This window comes from Chaetodon auriga, chromosome 16 (genome assembly GCF_051107435.1).
Source record: "Chaetodon auriga isolate fChaAug3 chromosome 16, fChaAug3.hap1, whole genome shotgun sequence".
Lineage (NCBI taxonomy): Eukaryota > Metazoa > Chordata > Actinopteri > Chaetodontiformes > Chaetodontidae > Chaetodon > Chaetodon auriga.
This window is the reverse complement of record NC_135089.1, coordinates 13,130,045-13,151,837: the sequence shown is the minus strand read 5'-3', so window position 1 is coordinate 13,151,837 and position 21,793 is coordinate 13,130,045. Positions and strand designations below refer to the sequence as shown.

Genomic DNA, 21,793 nt, shown 5'->3' with positions numbered 1-21,793 from the left:
TCCCTATTTGTGTGGAACACTTGTAATGTACTTTACATTACAAGTGTTACCGAGGCTACACTCAACATGCATAGCTCACAGGCATTCATAACTGATTTTAGAGCACTGGAAGCTCGTGTCATTTCTTGTCTTAAGCCTCCAATTCCTTATTTTGAGCCTTCACTTTTGAGCTGTTTCAGTGACTCATTGAGAATTTTAGTCATGTGTCCCTTAGGTATTATACATCCCATTTTTGATCTCAGTGTAAACACCCAGCAAGGGCTGAAGATACAGCTTTTCACTGCTTTTTTATATTCAAATTGGCAGTACGAAATGACTGAAATGAAGAATGTGTTGCCAAAACCCCTCATGGATCCACAGTATGTTTTCGCTGTTGTTTTCCATCCAGCCTCTTCCTGTGTCTGTCTCAGACTGTCGCAGTGAGTGTGTGTGGGAGGGGGAAAGCAAGTTTTTCCATGGCTCATCACAGCCTTTAGCTCATAGTGCAGCTAAATGGGTGACTGTATATCCGCTACCCCAATTAAGGGTGATAATGTGTGAGAGTGTGTATGTTGAGAAAGTGAGAATTTGTCTGTTTGTGTGTGTGTGTATCAGCACTAGCACAGCACCGAGGGCCTCATGCGCAGTCTCTCTCTCTCTCTCAGTCAGTTTCCCTGTGTCACACACATGCATCCATCAATCGTCATCATTATACCCAATAAACACATTGAGAGGAAGCTTTCCCAGCATGCAGGAACACTGTGAAAGGACAGTCGGAGTAAAGGTGCAGCCGTATTATGGCGCAGAAAAGTTAGATGAAATAAATTCAAAACTCAAACAAATTTGCGAGTAATGCCATTTTTTTTTTCACTGTCTTTACCACAAACACACATGTATATCCAAACACACACACACACACACACACACACTCCTTCCAACCATTTCTGCAAAGCTGTCTCCTGCTTAATTGTAGTCGCCGGTAATAGCTGCAGGGTCTCTCTAAGAAGCTTTGTCATGGGAAATAAAACACAGCAGAGTAAGAATAAACTTCCTGCCTCCACAGGAAGCAACTGTTGCCATGGTAAAGCTAATTTAAAAGGCCAGTTTTGGAGAAGCAAAACAATAGCCTGGTTTTTGTACTGGGATCATAAATGGATACACAGGCATATTAACGGATGATTATTAGGCAGAGAGAGAGAGAGCACCAACATGTCAGTTTCGTCACTGAGCGTGACTTTCCCCTCTCTAATGTTTTTGATATCTCCACCTGCTTTTAACATCTCGTCAGCGGATTATCTTTTGGAGCTGTGAGAAATACCGGCTACTAAGTCATCTCTGTCCTATTTTCATAGCTTGTAATGAATAGCCTTTAATATCATTATCTTATAAAAACAAAGTCTGCTCTCCCACTGCCAATTAATCCTACTGTAGGATTTAGTGTGAACAAACACATTTACTTATGCACACACACAAAGGGATCCACACCTACGCAAGCATGTTTGTACTTATCTGTTGGTGTTCCGAGCACAGACGGCCATATGCAATTATCATATGAGTGATAGTAAATACGAACGTTCACACATGATCATGCAGCTTAAAATAATCATGCAGCTGTCTTCAATATCCTCCTAATCTTACTTCTGTGCATTAGTGCAAGCAAGTACTGTCAAACAATAATATCTTATCCATGACTCGCTCTCTCTCTCTCTCTCTCTCTCTCTCTCTCTCCCTCTGTGTGTGTGTGCAAAATTCTGCATACCATATGTCGAGCTATGCACATGTCCTGCCTTTGCTTGGCTCCTTGCCTCTTGTTGGCTGCCTCCTTTGGCTGCCAGTTAAGAGCAAGAGGACTACCAACAGACCAATATGTTATGATGCATTCACTTAGGCTCCGGCTGCTTATGGTTGACTTGCTATCTGGCGCACCGGGTGGATGCACGTGAAGGCTGGCTGAGCCAAAAGAACAAAGTTTCTGTCATTCTGTCTTTCTTTGCTCCATTTTTTCCCTCTTAAATTATTTCTCTGTTTGCCTTCAAATCCTTAACACAACATGTGGACTTCCTTGCCAACAGTAACTCGTGCCAATATCTGGCTTTTTTTTTTTTTTTACATGAGCTGGAGCACTGAAAGCCAAATTAAATGCAACATTGTGTTCTCTGTTGTCAGCATTTGATGTAAAGGTATGTGTAAAATTGCACACTGGATCAAGCAAAAACACTTTTTGTGAACTAGAACTGAAAGCGAACACTCAACTATTCAGATATTAATTTGTTTGGTAGGTATTTGGTTTTCAATTCAGGGTTTTTTTTCTTTGCTTTTTTAAATTCAAAGCCTTTATGATCAGCATTTATGTACTGTAGGTCTATAACTTATCCATGATAAGAGTTTCTGGTGTTCGGTAATTACCATTTTTTTCACAGGAAAATCTGTTGAAGTCTGACATATTTAAATCTCTGCAGTCATAATGTAGAATGAAAAAAAATTCTCCCGTTAGATGTGAAAATATTCGGGCTCTACCGGCTGTTTCCCCCTGCTGTTTCTGTCATTCCCCCTCCTATTTTTCACATCGAACTTTGTGAATTAAGGGGTTATTTTGAGCAAACCAGATTTGGTCATTCAGTGGAAAAATTAACCAAAATGGTTTTTGTGACTTTTATTTTGCTTCTGTTGAGTTTTCAATAAACTGTTTTACGATGATAAAAGTCCTGTTTCTGATGGCTTTGGTGAGAGCGATGTACTCTTTATCAAAAAGGTCTGACTCGGATGGATCCTTTCCATAACGCAGTCAGACACTTAAAATAACATCCTGAGCCTGTCAGTGGCAAAAACAAGCACTTTTAGTGGATGTGCGTTGAGGGTGTGCAAACACCTGAAGGGATTACACTGCAGCCCATTTTGTGGCTGCTGGCTGCAGCGCTCTCACTCAATACTGGACCAATTTCAAAAATTGTTGTCCCCATTAGTTACTTAGAGACAAAAACATGGGAAAATAGGGTCCATAGATAATATTTGACAGAATTTCTCCCATTTGTCCATAACATTGAAATCTTCCAGGACACATGGACGGGCAGTATTTTATTTTATTTTATTTTTTTGGAACAGAAACCCTGATGCATAAAAACAAACCTTTTGAAATATATATTTTTATTCAATACAGATAACAGTCCAAACAATACTACTATAGAATAACAGAATCTTTAAAAATTAATGCCTGGCTGAAGATGAAACGTCTTCCTGAGTCATGCTCAGAAGCTTCGAATATTCGCTGTTGATTACTACTGAAGTTCCAGAGCCCAAAAAATGTTATTCACAACAGCTGCGTTGTGCACGTGTGTCTGTGTGCGTGCTTACGTGTCTTGTATTCACAGATAAAAGTGAATCCATTCATGAGCTAAGTGGTAGGAGATGGAAAGCCATTTCCTCTCCCACAACACTGTGATGGGACTAAATGAATCGTCAATGAATGTGCAATGACTGTTGACATTGATTTATTCTCTGCTGTAGTACCCCTCTGTGTTTGCTTGATTCTAAGAGGTGATTGTTATCAGTGAGCAGTGCGTTCTGTTATGCAGACAAGTGAGTTTACGATAAGAGCGTTTGATTTCGTGGGGCAAAGAGACAGCAAGAGACTAATGGGCCTTCGGGGCTGGAAAACAACAAGCTTTAAATATCTGTGAGTGGTGAGCTGATGTTCTGACATGGAGGAGATTTTATGGTCTATGGGAGCGAGCGCAAAGCCAACAGCCTGCTTGTCCAATCAAACTTTCATGAAATAAACACATTAAATTAATATTTATTTACTGCAGTCCAAATACTGCATGTTAATTAAATCAAGGCAAGCGTTCTTTAATCTACAGTCTCTTAAAGATCCGGAATGCGTCAAACAATGTTATAATCATTTCATTCCCTCTAATCCCAGTGTCAACTCACATTGTCTTGCAGATTGCGGCTGGGTTGCCATGACGAGCGAGGAGTGTCCTGTGCCGCTGGGGAGCATCTCCTCAGCAGGGCCAGGGCAGAGTGAGGAGTACGGTTCGACGCACGCTGATGACATCATCGAGGAAGTGGGTCCAGGGGATGATGACAGTATCGGCAGTGACCTAAGCACCCTTGTGGTGCCCTTCCCAGACCTGGCGCCTGTGGTCTTCTTCTGCCTTAAGCAGACCACCTGTCCTCGCAACTGGTGCATCCGTATGGTCTCCAGCCCATATCCTTTCATTCACCGGTGGAAGTGGTCCCTTTAACCTTTAAGATAACCTTTACTTTATCACTGAACCTTCATCATTTTAATCTAACTGTCGGCATGTCACCTCCAAGTGCATGTTCAGTTTCAAAGATGAAGCTGTCCTCATGAAATGCACTTTGTATGGTATCTGTTTAAAACATCTGCTCTCGCCGTTTTAACCTTGTCTGTTCATTGGCACACCTTTCATGCGGCATTTAGTCCCTCTCACTCCTCCACCCTTTCATCTCCTCATCCAACACTGGTGCTTCCCTCCTCCCTTCTGTATCCAGTCCCTCTTTTTTTAGAGCCTTTTTTCTGCTTATGCGTCACCCACGTTTGCAGTCACAATTTATCTTTTTGGTGATTTTTTTTTTCTGTCTTTTGTCTGTTTTGTGTTCTTTTGATACATTTTCATCCATCTTGACTCTGACCATCCTCCCATCTGCCCTCACTCCTTTATCTTGTGGATTTGTTGGCCCAGCACAGCAGACATCCCAGAATCTCCTCAAAGTAAGTGTGTTTGACATCCTTATACAACCCCAACTGCAGTAATCAGCATTGCACTGCTTGAACAATGGAATGTGTACATTTGGATGTGTGCGCTTGTGTGCGCTTGTGTGTGCTTGTGTGTGCTTGCATGTGTGTGTCTCTGTGTGTGGTTTTACTTTACGGCCAAAACAAGCAACTGTCTGTTTGCTGACTACACTGACAGTGACAGTGGGACTAAGGATGATCCTTTCACATTAGGGACAGACAAGACCACAGTGGGCTGGCTGCCGCACTGCTGCACGAATGACTTTTTTTGTGTGTGCGTGCATTTGTGCGTGCGTATGTATATGTGTGGCCTTGTATTACTCATGTTGTGGGGACATAAATCTGTTTACATAGTCACACTGTCCCCAAAAATGATGGAAATCTAACATATATAGAGGTGTGTGTGTGTGAGTGCTTGTGCAAAATTGCAAAAGTTAGACCAAATGAAATTCATCATACAAACCTTTAGAACTCTTTGATAGGCATACCTCTGTGCATGACACAGAGATGGGACACCTAGGGCCATAAACAAAACAAAAAAAAACAGTGACATTGATGTCAGCATATCGGTGAGTTCAAAATTTCATTGATTATTTGAAATGTCTAAATTGGCTGTGATTGGCTCAATCTTTACACAAAAAAAGAGAAGGAGGCCCTCCTGCTCAATTCTTCTGTTGGTTGCTATCATGTAGCAGATCGTGATTGGTCAAGTGAGGTGTCATTTGAAACCTGAGACTCCACAGAGTAACTGGCGAAATGAGAGTGGCTGTGTGTATTTGTTTCTGGAAGTTGTAACAGGGAAAACACAGAAGACTAGCGGAAGATGAACACATTGATTGCTAATTTGTAACGAGAAAACATCTTTTTGTGGATTATTATCTTTTTTTGGACCAAACATTTTACTGCAGTGGATCATCAGGCCCTTCGTCAACATTACCAAACCATTTTTTTCAGAGTGTTCTTGATCTGTGGATCACGGAGAGACATAATAGATTAAATACCTCGATGCCTCCTGTTGTGATTGTATCTTGAAGTGGTTTGCATCAATCCATTTATGTGAATCTTAGCTTTCTAATGGCGTATGATAATAGTATAAACGTGAATGTAGTATTTGTGTCAATAGAAGGGAAGACAAATAAACAACAAGAAATGTTCCCATGACCCATGGGCGGGCTGTCGGAATGGACGGGGGCTAGCTAGCTGATAGCTGGCTAACATGTAGGCAGCAGAGTTAGGTTTAAGGTTTAACGTCTTTAATGGTCACTTATATCAGGTGCCAGCAAAGACAGACAAGAAGAGTTTGGGGAGGTCTTGATGAGGAGGGGGGCACTGCAAAGATGAACGGACGATTTGACAAATAGTGGAGAGGAGAGACTCATGTACTGTGGAGGCAGATTGAATGATTGTGTGATCAAGTGCAGCTGGGATCAGGGAGAGGAGACCAAGCCCAACCTGTCAGCCACACCCCTGCAGGGAGACACACTGACACCAGACAGACACAGGAGAGACAGGCAGGAGACAGAGGGAGAAGGGAAGCATAAGACACAAAGGGGGAAAAGGAGGGGAAACTGCGGATCATCACACAAAGTGTGTGGTAGCAAGCAGACTATTTCTCCTAATGAGTTCAGCTTCTTAAAGATGGCAGGGTTTATCTCCCTCCTCATAACTGCAGGAATTGTTTATGAATATACTTTGACAGTAATTAGAACTTTTACATAATTAAACTAATCATGGAAGACTTTGGCTTTTCACCACTCCTTAAAACTGCAATAACTACCTCAATAGAAGTAGCGAGGATTTAGGATTTTTTTTTTAAATGAAATGCTACATGTATGCGTTCACAGACATTCACATTTTCACTCGGCCTGCAAAATACTTTTTTCATATTAATGTAAAAAATGTCACTCAACACTTTGGTGTAGTTCAATTTTTCTAAGCTTTTAATGTCTGTCTTAGGTGAGGGTTATGAAGTGGTCAAGGTTTTAAACACTGAATAGTAGACCTAGACAGCTTCCAGTGAAACATGAAAAGAAATGAGACGGAATGATTGATGAAGGTCAGGTAGAGGCTGTGAAATCAATCGATTTTGAGCAAAAATATTCACACAGAGACAGATTTTTCTGGCTGAAAACTAGTGAAGTATTGTGGCAAAAGCCCATGAAACGTCATGTAAGTTAGGAGTTGTACTTATACTCAAGTGAGGAGAGACTGTATAACAAATGGGTAGCCAGAAAATCCAGATGACAGATGTAGAGTGTAGACAGTCTGATGGACAAAACTGGACAGCAAGACTTTCTGTTTGCCTTTCAGACTCCATCTCTGATGTTTGGAGGAAAAAAGGGTTTCACAAGGATTTTATAATGCTTTCTAGTGGCTCAGCTCCACTACTATCAGCTGGTCCCCACGCCACAGAGTACAAACACGCCGCCACTTACACGCACACGCTGCACACACACACACACACACACACACACACACACACACACACACACACACACACACACACACACACACACACACTCCAAATCTTATTTCACATCGCCTGAGATTCTGTTGCAGCTCACTGGGTGCTGGACACCCGCGGTGGCAGAAAGTGTCAAACAGTGAGACCCACCTGTGTGTGTGTGCATGTGTGTTTGTGAGAGAGAAAAGGTGTAAGAAAAAAATAAGTGTGTGAGAAAGGTGAAAAAGATTTTGTGTGTCTGAGTGCATGTGTGTGAGATGGTTTTGAACTAAGTGGTCGAGGTGATTTTCCTGTCATGGAATCAGCTGGAGAGCCACAAAAGCACACACACAAACACACAAACACACACACACATTGGTCATGATGCTAGTTAGTAAAGTGTTAAGTTTGCCTACTGTGGCAGCGTTAGTTTAGCCAGTTTTGAAGTTAGCAGAAGGAGTGTTTGTGTGCCCTTGTGTGTGTGTGTGTGTGTGTGTGTGTGTGTGTGTGCGCCCTTGTGTGTGTGTGGGATGGCAATATATTCACAGGCTCTGTGCCTTTACTTGTGGAGGACCAGGAGGATGTGTGTTTGCATCTATTGTGTGTGTGTGGGACTTAAACTGGAACAAGAGTTTGGTGTCTGATGTTTGGTGCACAGGAGCAACTATTTGTACCCGTTTGTGAGAGTGTGTGTGTGTATTGATCGCACTGAAGTAGACAGTGTGGTATATATAGATATGTTGGATAGCTAATGTGCTGTCCAAAAATGAGTGCAGTACATTTTTGGAAACTCTGATGATGAAACAGCATGCTGCCATACCATAGCGATGCGATGACAAGCTAAGCCTCATTTCACCGTCATCAGATTGTGTTTTGCTCGTGCTCAGCGCAGTGCGTCTAAAGTGAATTTTGTCTAGATGTGTGTGTGGTTGCTTCGCCGTCTCTTTGTAGATCAATAAACCTGTTCACCACACCGAAGCATGTGAGAGGCATTCAGTGACACACACTCACGCACACACACACACACACACACACACACACACACACACACACACACTGCTCTCCCACGCTTGCCTGCAGCAGAGCACCTGGAGCACCTCTCTATATTGCACCCCACACGCTTCTTCTCCCTCTCCCTATTGTTCTTGCTCTGCAGAGTGCACACTCACACTCTATACATACCAGACAACATAGATAAACCCGAATCCTTCTGTCTCATTGTTCTCAAACCCATTTTAATAATCTCGCCTCCGTTTCCATTTTTCAAGTATGTTGATACCGATCTCTGATATGAAGTTTATTTGATTTCATGACCATCCTCTTACAACTAAGTTCAGTTAATTGCCAAACCGTCTCCCTTCTTTGTTTATTAATCATTTTCTTCCCCCGTTTCACTGATTTCCCTCCTCCTCTCCCTCCCTTACACCTTCCGCTTTGCTTCCCCGCTCACTTTTTGTTATAGTCAGATATCTGTGTTGACATACACGTGTACCTAACCACTACAGTATGTGTGCCCCGCAGTCGTGCCAGACACTTTTCAAGTGTTAAATCTGCCCTCCAGGGTCATTTTCCTGTTTTCTATCTGTATATTTATTTGGACATTTTCTCTCAATTTAAATCAAAGGTCTGCTCTCTGCTCTGCGCCGCTTTATACTGACTTACAGAGATGCTGTAGCAGCTGTTATTGCACACCTGTCAAGACTGATAGCAGATCAGATGTGCATGCCAGCACAGTCCCACTCACCTTTGATGCATCCATTGTGGGGCATTGAAGGGCACACATTTGTCTTCCGCTGTATTCTGGTACATATATACACCCATATGCACACACTGACAGACTGGTGGATAGTACATTTAGCCAGGCGCCATACATAAGTACAATTTTGAGGTACTTTACTTGAGGAATTTCATTTTATGTTACTTTAAGCTGAGGACAATTTTACAAGTGAATAGCAGTCATGGCTTTCATCTGGTCAAATGGAAAAACTGTAATTCTGGCTGCACAGACTGCAGCCCGTCTGTTGCATTGTGTCTGGTGGAGATTATCTCTCATCAGTGCTTTATTCTACAGATCAAGATGAGAACATGTCAGGTCACTCATACTTCATTATACCTCAGGTACCACAATTAACTACATTCAGTGAAAGCTGACCTGTCAGCAGTCACTTGTGCTAGAAGCAGTTTTCCATCTACTTATTAAGTGTCACATGCAGGATTGCTTGAAAGTACAATATCGTCTGTGGAGGTTTATGTGACGTCCATGTCGGCCTGCAGCTTTGGAATATTTTAGTTTTATCTTGTCATATGTGCATATGAAAGATCAATAATCTCTTCTTCTGAAATTGTTTCCATTGCATTGTGGTCTGTTAAACGTTGTGTTTTGTTCAGGACTTCCTCTGCTGCTGTGCTTTTTCTGCACTGCTTGCACACAGACTCCTAAACTGTAGTTCTAATTGGAAAGTTCACACATGTATAGAGGCATTTTTAAGCCGCATTTTCAAAGTGGAAATGCAGGGTAATTACTTGCAGTGTACAGCATTTCAGGAGGGAAATGTGCTGGCATGTGTATATGAGTTGTTTAGATGAATAGCATTGACTGATGTATGGCTCTGGGCGCCATCCTTTGTCTTTCCCCCATCTAAACATCATTACAGTTGCATGCATTCACTGCATTTTCTGACTCCTTCTCCATTTCTTTTTTCTGCCGCTGAAATTAGCTCTGTCTTGCCACTCTCACATGTTTCGCACCTCTCTCTTCAACCCCTCCACCTCCACCTTTTGTCAATTATGTGCTCTTGGTTTCTCCTCCTTTTTTTTCCCCCCTCTCCTTTTTCCAGTGAAGAGCTTGATGCCAGTATCTATCCTTCTCTTCACATTATCTCACCGTCTCCCCTTCTTCTCTGATTGGCTCCGGTGGTGTTCAAGCAGAGTGACCGGCCTCAGTGGCCCATGATCCTCTCTGGCCCTGACAGCTTGTTATCTCCATGGTGACGGATGGCTGAGGCGTTGCTGTGCCTTGCTCTTAACTACTGCTGAGGATAGAGCGCACACCTGGGACACTTCACCTACTCTCTCTCACCTTCTCACTCTCTCTTTCTGCGGTTTTCTCCTTATTTTTCCTTCTCTCAACTTTTGCTTCACGTCCTTCTGCCTTCTGTGGATCTGTTAGGAAAAGTTGCTGTGGGGCTACATGGTAGATTGATGTCTTTTCTTTTGTAATGACACTTTGCTGTGAGGTGTGCCACTTGATGGATGTGCGCGTGTGTGTACATGTTGAATGGTTGTTCCACTTGTTTTGACAGAAATTTAATTAAAAAACATCAAAAGTCTGTCTTTAATTCGCGGCGACACTGTCTTTCCCTTATCCTATGCTTGTTCTCCTGTCTGTTTTCTGTCATTTCTTCTGTTTTTGCTTTCTATTTTGTTCTCACACGCAAATTAAATCACTCCCTCTATGCATCAGCCCCCCCTTCTTTCAGATGTTGCCTCTTCTCAAATTTACATCTATGCCTTCATCTTGTGCCATAATGTGAGTGTTACACTTGTTTTAATGAGACTCTGCCAGTATGAACTGTTGTCCTTTTACCCTGCAGAAGGTCTCCATTTTATCAGAAGGGCAGACATTAATGAGACAATCCTCTGTTAAGGATAAAGGAAACTTATTAGAATACTAATGCTCATGCTTCCAAAATAAATTGCTAAATGAATTTTTTTTAATTTGATACGAGTACCAATACTGATTCCAATGATTCACACTCTCACATCACGCCTCCCTCCTTATATACCCCACCCCCCCGTCCCTCAGGTCTAGTCCAAACTCCATTAGTGTCTGTACTGTGAGAGAGGAAGACGAGATGAGAGGGGAACAGTGGAGAAGAGATGAAGGGCTTAAAGTGACTCTAATGACTACTGTAGTACCAAGCCTCAGTGCATAGACACTCTGTGTGACCTCTTTCACATGCATTACTCTTTCATAGTAGTTAGATTGCACTGAACATGTGCTTTTTATACTATGGAGGCTTGAACTTCACAGTTTGTAAACGTTAGAAGATAAAGGGGAATACTAAAACACTATGAGTAATGCTACATTGTGTTACTCATCTCATTTTGTTTACTCCATTCCCTTGTGCTGTAAAGGACGCTGGAGTTTCACAGAACAAATGCAATCATTTTCCAAGAATGGAAATCGCGCTCTTTGAAAACCGTTCAAGGGAAGCAGGAGTGAAAATTTCCTAACCAGCCTTCCTCAGAAGATTTTCCGCAGAACTAATATGATGTCATGTGAATTTACCATAAAACGTAAACTCCAAGTTCACTTCTTCTTCACTGACATGCAGTGTGTTTGTGAACAGTCTCACAACCATCTGCAGCTCTGCACCCATCATGGAAATGGTAAATTAGAAACCACTGTGGCTTTGACTCGCTTATCCACAATTTAGATTTGCCCGGAATGCTATTTATGAAATGTGTTGGTGTGTATGTATCAACCTCCAGGTACCATTAGCCTATGGCATGGATGGGCCTTATATCTGTGAATTTTCACTGTAGCAGTGAATCTGGGTGTATGATGATTTACATGTGTTAAATGCTTTTGCCAAAGTCATGCTGTATGTGTACTCTATGTCCACATACTATGTACATGCATCAACCCATGTATACAAATGTGCCTCAGTGTGTGTGTGCTGTTATCATGATCCACCGCTGCTGGATTACGGATTATGCAGACACTATTCTTGAGTAGCAGCCATAATTGGGTTATGGATTAGTTCAATGTCACATTCTTAGAAGAGAATTACATTCAGACGGCTGACTGACATTATCCACCTACTGCATTGCCATTGTGTTATGCTATATGGTGTTTTCTATATTGCAGCAATACTTTAGACAGCAGCGCCTATTTGTCTGAACTCAGTAGCAGCAGGGCAGATTGCTTTTGGATAAACCGCACAGATAAATGTCAAAGGTGCACAAACAGAAAAGCACATGCACATGCACATGCTCACACACTCAAATATAAGCTGTCACGCACATACAAATGTGCTTTATTTCTCTCTTTTTGTTTTCCGCCTGTCATCATCACATTCTTGCTTCCTTATTTTTTAACTTATAAAAGAATCATGTCTTCCTTTTTATGTCAGCTCAACTCAAATGTATTGCTTTACACAAACTGGGACTCTTGAGAGAATTTAATAAGTCATTTAATGGCTCCATCACCACTAACTGCAGGGTACATTTTATCCAAGTGAGTGCTTTGTAGTTTGCTATTTCTCATCTATTATCCACAAAGTGCTGTATAAATTGTATGAGTCATTCTGCACTGCAGTGAGTCTGTTCTTTGCTTCCGACCTCCCAAAAACTCCCCTGAACAGATGTGAAATTTTCAAATACAGTTTTCCTCAAAAAATATGGGCACATGATTGAAGAACGTTAGAGTGAACAAAATAAAGAGCCTGAAATGAGGCGATGATGACTGACAAGCTGCCTGTCAAGTTAGAAACAGACCTTTGCGAGACTTTAGTCAAGAATTGGACTCTTCAGTGAAAGAGAATTATGTTTAAATAATCATCTATCAATGCTGAGTGATTTAACTATATGCTCTTTTTGAACAGCTGCCCAAATGAAACATCTACAACAAGCCTTGACTTGCAACTGGTCATTGTGTGATTGGTTTAAATATATGACCGACAGTCTGATCAGATTTCATGCATGCATGCGTACAGGCTATCGCATCATCTGAGCTAATATATAGTTATGTCCAAGCTGTAGTAATTTGAGGTGCAGTCAGGAAGTGCAGAAGCATTGCGATTCTCAAGCCCTTCAGCAGCCAGAGAGCTGGAGCCTGTGCCTGGTTCACGCATTCAGTGGCTGCAATAACCATTTATTTATAGGGTGTACATTAAAAGATAGAGCGGCTGCAGTTTAACCATTTTGTTATAGTTGCCGTGCTGTAAATACATTGTGTTAAGATGTTGAGTGGGTAGTTTTTTTGCCGGGGGGGGGGGGTCAACAGAAATTATTAATGAGGCTTAGGCGGACTTTTTAAAATAAATGAAATCAGATTAAAATGAAACATACAGTAAGATTCAGCCCCCGTCCCCACCCAAACAATTTCACACTGTTCCTAATAAATAGTTAATGAAGTCATCTGCTGCTGTGCCACGTGCATAAAAGTACTTATTCTTGATTTGGAGACAGTGGCATTGTTGCTGCGTCCGTGTGACGGCTACAGGTGTTTAATAATTAACAATAGACAGATTATTAAGTAACAAGTGAGCATAAACTCAGCCAAGTGAAAGAGACTGAACATACACTTAGGTTCGTCTTGTAATGTTGGAGGTCTGTCTACAGCTTGTATGCATGTGTGTGTGTGTGCGCATGTACAGTATGTACAGAGATGCAGGACAAACTGTGCTGGATGCTGAATCGCACATACTGAAACTGAACATTCTGGTAAGCTAATCGAAAAATGTTCTGGTTGAAGCGAAACTAGAATTCATCAATTGCAATATGGAAATAAGTGCAGGAACAAGCCAGTGCTCAGCCTCAAGTAAAAGATCGTTCACATCTGGCAAAAAAAAAACATGTAATAGGCACTCTGGCTTGTATTTTGCTTCTTTTGCTCCTTCAGAACAGAAGGGCAACTCTCCGTGGCGCCGTCCTTGAAACAGAGGGATTGGAACAAAAGCAACAAAAGCTTACATGTTATTAGTTTGAATATGAATTCTGTGGTTATTACTAGAGGCAGCTGTAAAGACAGCTACAGATAAGCAAAGCAATAATTATTCTACTCCAAATATTCTTGTCTTGCAGGAAGCTATACTGCCAGCAGACAGAATTACTAATAAATCAAATGTGACAGCTCACAGTCTGCCCTTACTTTGTAGATTAAATTTTGTCTTTTCAGAATACATTCAGCCATGTTTAGCCCGTGGCGAATGCTGTATAAACAATGAACAACAGCAAACAACTGCATGCTTAAACATGTCGGTCCATAGACAGTGTTGCTCTATGTATATATTTTTAATTGCAAACAGGTAATTAAACATTAGCGTCAACATTAATTCTAAAAGGAGAGATTCAGGATTTAGGGAGGAAAATCACAGCCTCAAACCAGATGAATCATAATGTTTGAACAAATCATGCTACTTTAGAAAGTGCATGAGTAGCTTTTGCAGACGGTGATAGAATGATAAACTTCAGGTATTTATCAAACCTGGATCTGCTTGACTGTAGTAGCAAGTGATAGAGGTTTTGTCAAAGAACATAACGTTTTATAAAGGAGAACAAACAGCTATTATGAACCCTGGCAACGCTTCCAGTCCTATTCTGGAGGCTTGTAGGAAGCGTGAGGATAGTGGGAGTCGCTAAGGGATGTTTATGAATATTCTGCTTTTTGATTGATCATCAGTATATTTAAGCAGGAACCATTTGCCCACTTGCTGGCCAGGCTTTGAGGTCTGCCCTTCAATAATGATTACTTATGAGCACATTAGCAGACCAAGAAGACTCATTACAATATCAAGGACACCAGCAGATCACACGCCCTTTCAGTGCCTTTGAGCAGAGTATCTGTCTTTGTGTCCTGGCTATATGTGGCATGAGCGTCATGTTAACAATTCATGGGTCACAATTATGCCGAGATCAGATGAGTCCCCCACAAACAGATGATTACATGTTGGAAGTAAAGTCATGGAAACCTTGCAGCGCCTTTCAAATAGTAAAGCGGGACTGTGAGCGGAGTTTCCCTCACTAGAGCTTCAGGAGATCCTGGACTTTCAAGGCAGGAAACTCGAGCATGCGGTTTGCTCAAAGTCATTCATCTTGCCCCGTCTGTCGTGTGCGATGGCACTCTCATCGCACTTCACAGAAGATGAATGACATGCAACTGCCTGCAAAACCACAATGGTTGTAACGGCAGACTGCGGCAGAGAGCAGGAAGCTTATGGCCAAGCCAGCGTTCACCTGGAAGAGATCAAAGCGAGGGCTGACAGATGGAGGAATTTAATTTCTTCAAGGCACTCTGATATAAGTATGTAGTGTCATTTCAAGACTGCCTAATAGTTGGAGAAAAGTCAAAGATGAACATGCAAGTGAAGGAGAAACCCCTTGTGTCGACCTGTAATGACATGATAAAAAAGCATATTGTACATTTCTCTTGACATTCATCTTCTTCTCTTTCGAGTTGATGCTCTTTTTAGTTCATTTGATTTGGAATCATAAAAAAAAGGGACCAAGAACGAGACACACAGGAGATTTTAAATGAAGTTCTGCAATATTCATCCTCACGCAATCTGTGGCTGTAGTCTGCATGTTTCCAGCACTTCATGTGTACACTGACTCAACTAAAATCACACAACATCAGAGTTGGCCTATTGAGCAGAGCAGATGCATACAAATTTACTGCAAACACATGTGACACTGAAAATGAAGGAAATGCATGTGAAATGAGGAGGGAGAGATAAAAGAATGTGGGGAAAAGGGAAGGGGAGAGATGGAACTGGTGGATGAGAGGGGGGTAATTATTGTGCAGTTACACGGAGAGGGACGGCGAGTTGGTGAGAGACACTGAGTGAAGGACGAGTGTGTAACTTCACTCTGAAAGACAGATAAAACAGAAAGAGAAAAGATGGAGATGAAAAAGAAGCATGATAGCCCTTGGAGAGAGAGAGGGGAAAGAAGAGAGAGATTGCTAGCTGGCACTTTTCTTGAAAAGGCAGCGCGTGAGAAGAAGGGAAAGAGAGGGGAAGAGAAAGGGAGATAGTTAGCACAGTGGCAGAGTGAACTTTTGCACAGTGCCTGTCAGTGCAGAGGACAGCAGAGGACGGGTGGTGTGTGTGCGTATGTGTGTGTGTGTGTGTGTGTGTGTGTGTGTGTGTGTGTGTGGATGTGTGCGCATGTGTCGTGCATGTGTGTGTATCCTTGCCTCCTCTTGACAGTGAGGAGGAACATGAAGTCTCTAATTGCTCTGGCGACTGCAACTTCAGACCTCTTCCACAGTGAAAGGGAGAGAGACAGGGAGTGGGAGGGAGGGCAGAGTAACACTGAGATCAGGACAAAAAAAGACAAAAGGTCTCAGTAACAGGGAGAGGAGACTAAATGAAGTTATAAATGAACCGCATGCAGGAATCTTCAAATGGACCAAAATCGGTACCAAATGAGAAAAATGCATGCGACGCTGAGAGAATATGACTTAATGACAGTTTATAGCTTGTGCATCTAGAACTATACGGGACAGAAGGGACATAAGGTTAAGAATCTCTCAATCATCGGCTTATACTGTCTAAATGACATAAGATCTGCTGTAAATGATTCTAGATAGCCAATATATATATTTAAAAAAAATTCTTTCAAAGGGATATCAGGTGAAATATGTTTGAGTCCATGATGCTTTAAAGTTGCATCAGTAAAAATAGCCGCCAAAATATGGGACACTAACCCGCAGAATATAACAAATATGCAGCAAAGCTTTCAGGCATGCTATCTGAAGTGGCTATAATCAATATTTATATGAAAACAATATATCAAATGTGAAAGAAATTGCTTGTTGTTCTCAGTTTTTGTTCAATATCTGGGAAGTGCAGTGCAAAAACAAAATACAATGCCTGCTTATCTCTGCAAATGTAACAAAATTATACAGCAAAACAACATTTTTGAATGTTAAAAATCATGAGATGTGTGTTACGTGGAAAAAAAGCAGGTGGGTGTAATATTTTGTACAGTGTCTTGGTGATTTAGTGATTTTATCTGCACACCTTGACCTGGTGAAAAGAGATTAAATCTGCTGTACACTTTCAACACTGACCCCTGCCATTTCCCCGACTTCTGTCCAGTGACCCTCACTCTCTCCTGGGGGTGTTCCCTTATTGCTACGTCAGCTCTGGAAGGGGAGAGAGACAATGGATGGAAGGGGACGGGGGTGACAGGGAGATGGAGAAGAAAAGAAACAAAGGGAGCGGAGCTTTCGGTAGAGGGAGTATCAGAGAGAGAAAAAAGGAGTGAGACAGAGAGAGGAAAGCGTTGGTGACCGCTAGAGACCCGCTGAAATGGCCCTGCTTTGTCACTGTCTCACAAACACACACACACACACACACGCACCTACACACCTACTCACACAGACCACACACACAACTCTCTCTCTCTCCTTCTCATATATAGACATAATCCAAGCTGTCAGATATATGTTACACATATATGGATCATACTCAGCCTAAATCCTTCTTCAGTGTTTTTCCACTGGCTGTGGTTTGTGTGTGTGTGTGTATGTGTGTGTTGATGTGTGGGTGGCATCTGTCAGGGCGGATGCTAAAACCCTTCCTCTGGCCAATGATAAAAGCTCAGCCCTTGTGCGTGTGTCTGTGTGAGTATGTGTGTATGTGACCACCCAGATGTTTGGACATTAGTTGACTGCTGGTATCTGCAGCTCAAATTAGCCTTGGGGCTTAGGTCATTAAAGAACAGCTTTCAACTTACTTACACACACACACACACGCACACACACACAGACTCCCCAAGTAGCTGAGTTGGTAGGTTTTCTTCTAAACTCTGTAGACTGTCATGTAACTGAATCAGCGCCTGAGTCACTGACATAACTGCAACAAGCTCATGTGATATCTGCTCAGGGAGGGACAAACTGTTCATTGGGGAGGGAGGAGAGGGGTAGAAAAGGGTGAGACAAAAGATTGAATGTGAGACAGTACAGGGGAATAATAAATGAGGAGACGTAGGTGAACTGTGCCTCAAGGGGTGAGGGAAAGACTAAAGACATTTTCATATGCTTGCCATGTAAAACGGTTGTTGGGCAAGACAAAGAGTGTGAAGCAGCTCGGGAAGCCAGAAGGGGAATGTGTCTTGGTCTCTACACCAGAGATTTCTACTGCCAGGGCATCTCTTTAGGGAAAACTGCTGGAGATGGTGTGAATCTCTGCACGTGCTACGCTTTCTTGTTGAAAATCCTCTTCACTGGTGGCTCTGTGTGTGTGTGGGAGCAGGCACATGGCATTTTACACCCTCCCCAGGCCAGCAGAGGAGCTGGCAGCAACCATGACACAAATGAGGAGCAGTGAACTAGTAACTTGGAAGAAAAGGAGAAAGGCAAAATAAATGGATGAACATGCAACTAAAACCAGCACCAACACTGCCATTCCACACCCTCTGCTCCTCCGTTGTCTTTACATAGCCAGGCTCCATACATGAGGCCAGCCGTGCCGATCCAACCTTGGCCTCTCCTTTGGCCCTGTATTATGCAGAAAAGGGTAAAAATATGGTTTTCACACCCACAGTTTGGTTCAGTGGCCTAACCCCTTGCACTCACTTTTCCTGGAGCAAAATAGCTGGCATGTCACCTCTTGTTTCTCTTCTTATTGCAACCTTCTGTACTAAAGACCACTGATAACCTCAATTACGGTTCCTATTAGGGTCAGTTATGTGTGGTTATGTGCTGTACTCGCGAGGATATGCGCAACTTACAACTCTCCATAAACATTTTTTAAGCAATCACATCCTCACATTTCCTCCGTCCTTTAACTAAGACCACATACATTAGGATCTAAACCCACACACGTACGAGTAAGATGATTCATCAGAAGTCACCAAACAACCTGCTGTCTTCAAGTAATAACCAGCGTGCTATTTCTCTCACAAATGAGACTTGACAGCACAATTCTGTACAATTTAGTCTCTTGGCAGGGGAGGGGGAGAGCAAGCGTGAGAGAGAGAGAGAGCGTGTCCTTTTGGCCCATCCTTTTGGCCATTTTCCCAGTCAAACGAGTGTGAGAGGGAGGGCAAAGGCAGCCAGGGCCCCCTGAGAGCCAAGCACTGTTTAAATGATGTTATCACAATACATTTGTTTCCACTCCATCTGTTTCACTTACACATTCTCTCACTCCCGCTCCTCATCCCTCAGCCTCTCTCATTATTTTCTTCCCTCTGCATGTCACAGTTAACATTGAGCTGACTGACGGCTACTGTATGTGTGTGCTCCTTTTTATGTGTGCATGTGTGTACTGTTGCAGGTGAGGCAGGAACATGAGGGATACTGTGACCCCTCATCTTCTTACCAACACCCACCACAAGGGCACATGCACATGGCCCCACATCATTTAGCGCTTACTGACCAGAGCATGCCTGCAGTACTGCGGGCACTGGTCGCAAGGTCAGGACCAGTGCCTGAGTGCCTCTTAAATTGGTTTATAGACCAGATTACACGTAGTTCACAGATTCTGGTCTAGTCATCAAAAAGTAAAAAGTACCTCTATTAAAGAAAGTGTGGGTGATCATTGGGTTCTTTTGTGATAATGCAGCAGTTTTGTATACTAACATTCTTATGGAAAGCATGTTTTAACCATTTCAATCATAATTTATTATTTGCTAGATGATATAAATGCATACAAATGAGGAAAATAACATCCATATCGCTTGAATCAATAGTATTTGGTGTAGTTCTTTAAAGCCCATCAATGTCTCTCTAAATTGAACACAGTATAGTATGAATCAAGCCCAAAATACGAAGCACAAAGGATTCAGTGGATGGGAATATTTCTTCAGTATGACAATAATAAGAAGATAGACCTGCTGCTGATGTGTGAGTAACTCCTACAAATGTGCTGAATTTGCTTCCTTGCCACATGTGATTAATAGGGACCCCGTCTCTCTCTCTCTCTCTCTCTCTCTCTCTCTCTCTCTCTCTCTCTCTCTCTCTCTCTCTCTCTCCATCTCCATCTCCATCTCTTCATCGCTTGCCCAGTTTTGTCTCTCTTCTTCTCGTGCATCCCCCTTTTCCTCTGCTTCTTTGAGTTACAGTAACTTCAGCCATCTGTGAGGCAAAGTCAGGCAGATGGAAGAGGGTGTAAAGGATAAAGAGACAAAGTGAGAGTGTCAGCGTAGCAGACATCATTCACAGAGCCGTCGGCAAGTCAGAGAGTAGATACCATGGAAAATTGGGACAACAGTGGTATTGAATGGGTGTAATTTCCTATATTTCCACTGGTACCAGTCATGTCATGTTAGACAATTTGAGGACCGTGTAAGAAAGCCTCTCAATATGACTGAAGTTTTATGAGAATTATTAATTGGGACTTAAATAGCACTCAGCAGCGCATCCATTTTAAGCAGTAGAGTGAGTGAGTGAGAGGTTTTAATGATCACATCTGCATTGTGTGTTTAGTGGTTCTGTGCATCAGAGAATTGGTAACATATTGAGCAGAGTAGTTAAATTATGTGTGAACCAAATAAGGAAAGATTGCGAGTCATTTTTTGGAGGATGTTTGGTGAATTTTCAAAATAACATGCTTTTAGTAACACCACTGTTGCATCTCCTCACTCCCCCTGTGTGTGCATGTGAGAGCATGTATGAATGTGTGTGTGCTTATTCCATTGAGTCTGTGCTCCATAGTCCTTGTGTGCGTGCACATATTGTGCTCGCCCATACCTGAACTTGCCAACCTGCAGAGATGTGATCCCTCAGGGTGCATTCACTGCCAGTGCTCATTAATATCAATGGAACCAGTTGAGCTGCAATGACTGACCTTGGTTATGCTTTAACTAACCAGTGAGCTAATGCAGCCCACCCAAGAAATTTTAACCTCAGCATTCACTTTAAATGTGCATGTCTATGTGATATTATAGCTGACTTCAATTCGTTAAAACCTAGTTATGAGCAGGACTGTGTTTCTAGCCTTGACCCTGCACCAGATCATTTTTCTAATGAGACCACAAAAACGATGGTCACACATGACTGCTTTTTGCATTGTGGTTGAAACATTTATAGATACAGAGACACACACAGCTTGCCTCTCTGCTGTCCCCTCTCGAACCCTGACATCGCCTCAAGGGAGGATTTAACCTTATAGCACAGCCAGAGAGGGATGAAACTGCCTGAGATAGGAGGGGAGAAAAAAAAAAAGGCAGTTCCTTGACTGAAATTGCTTTGCTGCTATTTAAACAAACTGAATTATGAGAGAAGATGGGAAAGTTCTTTTGTTTCCTCATCTTCAATTTTGTGTCACGGCGTCGTGGGTTTCAATGGCTTTTTTTTGCTGCTGTTGCCATTTTTGAAGAAGGAACATGAGATTAAAGAGGAACCCTGTTATTTCCATTGAAATGGTTGGCAAAGGGTACACACATCCTTGCACATAGATCTGTCACATCTTACAATTCCTCAGTTTTTCCCATCATTCTTAAATCAGACAGGTCAATAATGACATCAGTGGAATAATTATTGCAGAGGTATTATTCTGTCATTATTTCATTGAGTACCAAAGCTTTTAAATATACTTCAATTTAATAATTAGTAAGCCTATTGCTGGTTTCTTAGGCATTTTTTTCAATATTGCTAAGCTTTACAACATGACAGCTGCACACTCACACTCGGGAGCTGCTCAGTACAGACACACTCTTGTACCGATAACTACTGAACAGCACCACTGGAGCCTTTGAGGTTTACATATCCTGTACAAGGGCACCTTGATGGCTGAGAGACAGGGGAGCATGTTGCATCCACCTTCCCTGCCTAGTGTTCCCTACCTGCACCAAAACTCGCTCGCATACTGTCGCTGTAAAAATGCACTGCTGTTGTGCCATTGCATAATGTTTAGTCTTAATGTTTGATAGGTAAA

The 21,793-nt window shown here is 42.2% G+C and overlaps 1 protein-coding gene across 2 annotated transcripts in view; it reads left to right on the top strand.

Annotated features, from left to right (window-relative positions):
* Positions 1–21,793, top strand: part of LOC143334675 (voltage-dependent T-type calcium channel subunit alpha-1I-like) — a 142,928-nt gene that overhangs the window by 35,633 nt on the left and 85,502 nt on the right. For both annotated transcript variants that reach the window (XM_076753577.1, XM_076753575.1), the window contains exon 2: positions 3,922–4,186. In XM_076753577.1, coding sequence (XP_076609692.1) covers positions 3,939–4,186 — 248 coding nt within the window. In that variant the 5' untranslated portion in view covers positions 3,922–3,938. The remainder of the gene's footprint in view (positions 1–3,921; positions 4,187–21,793) is intronic.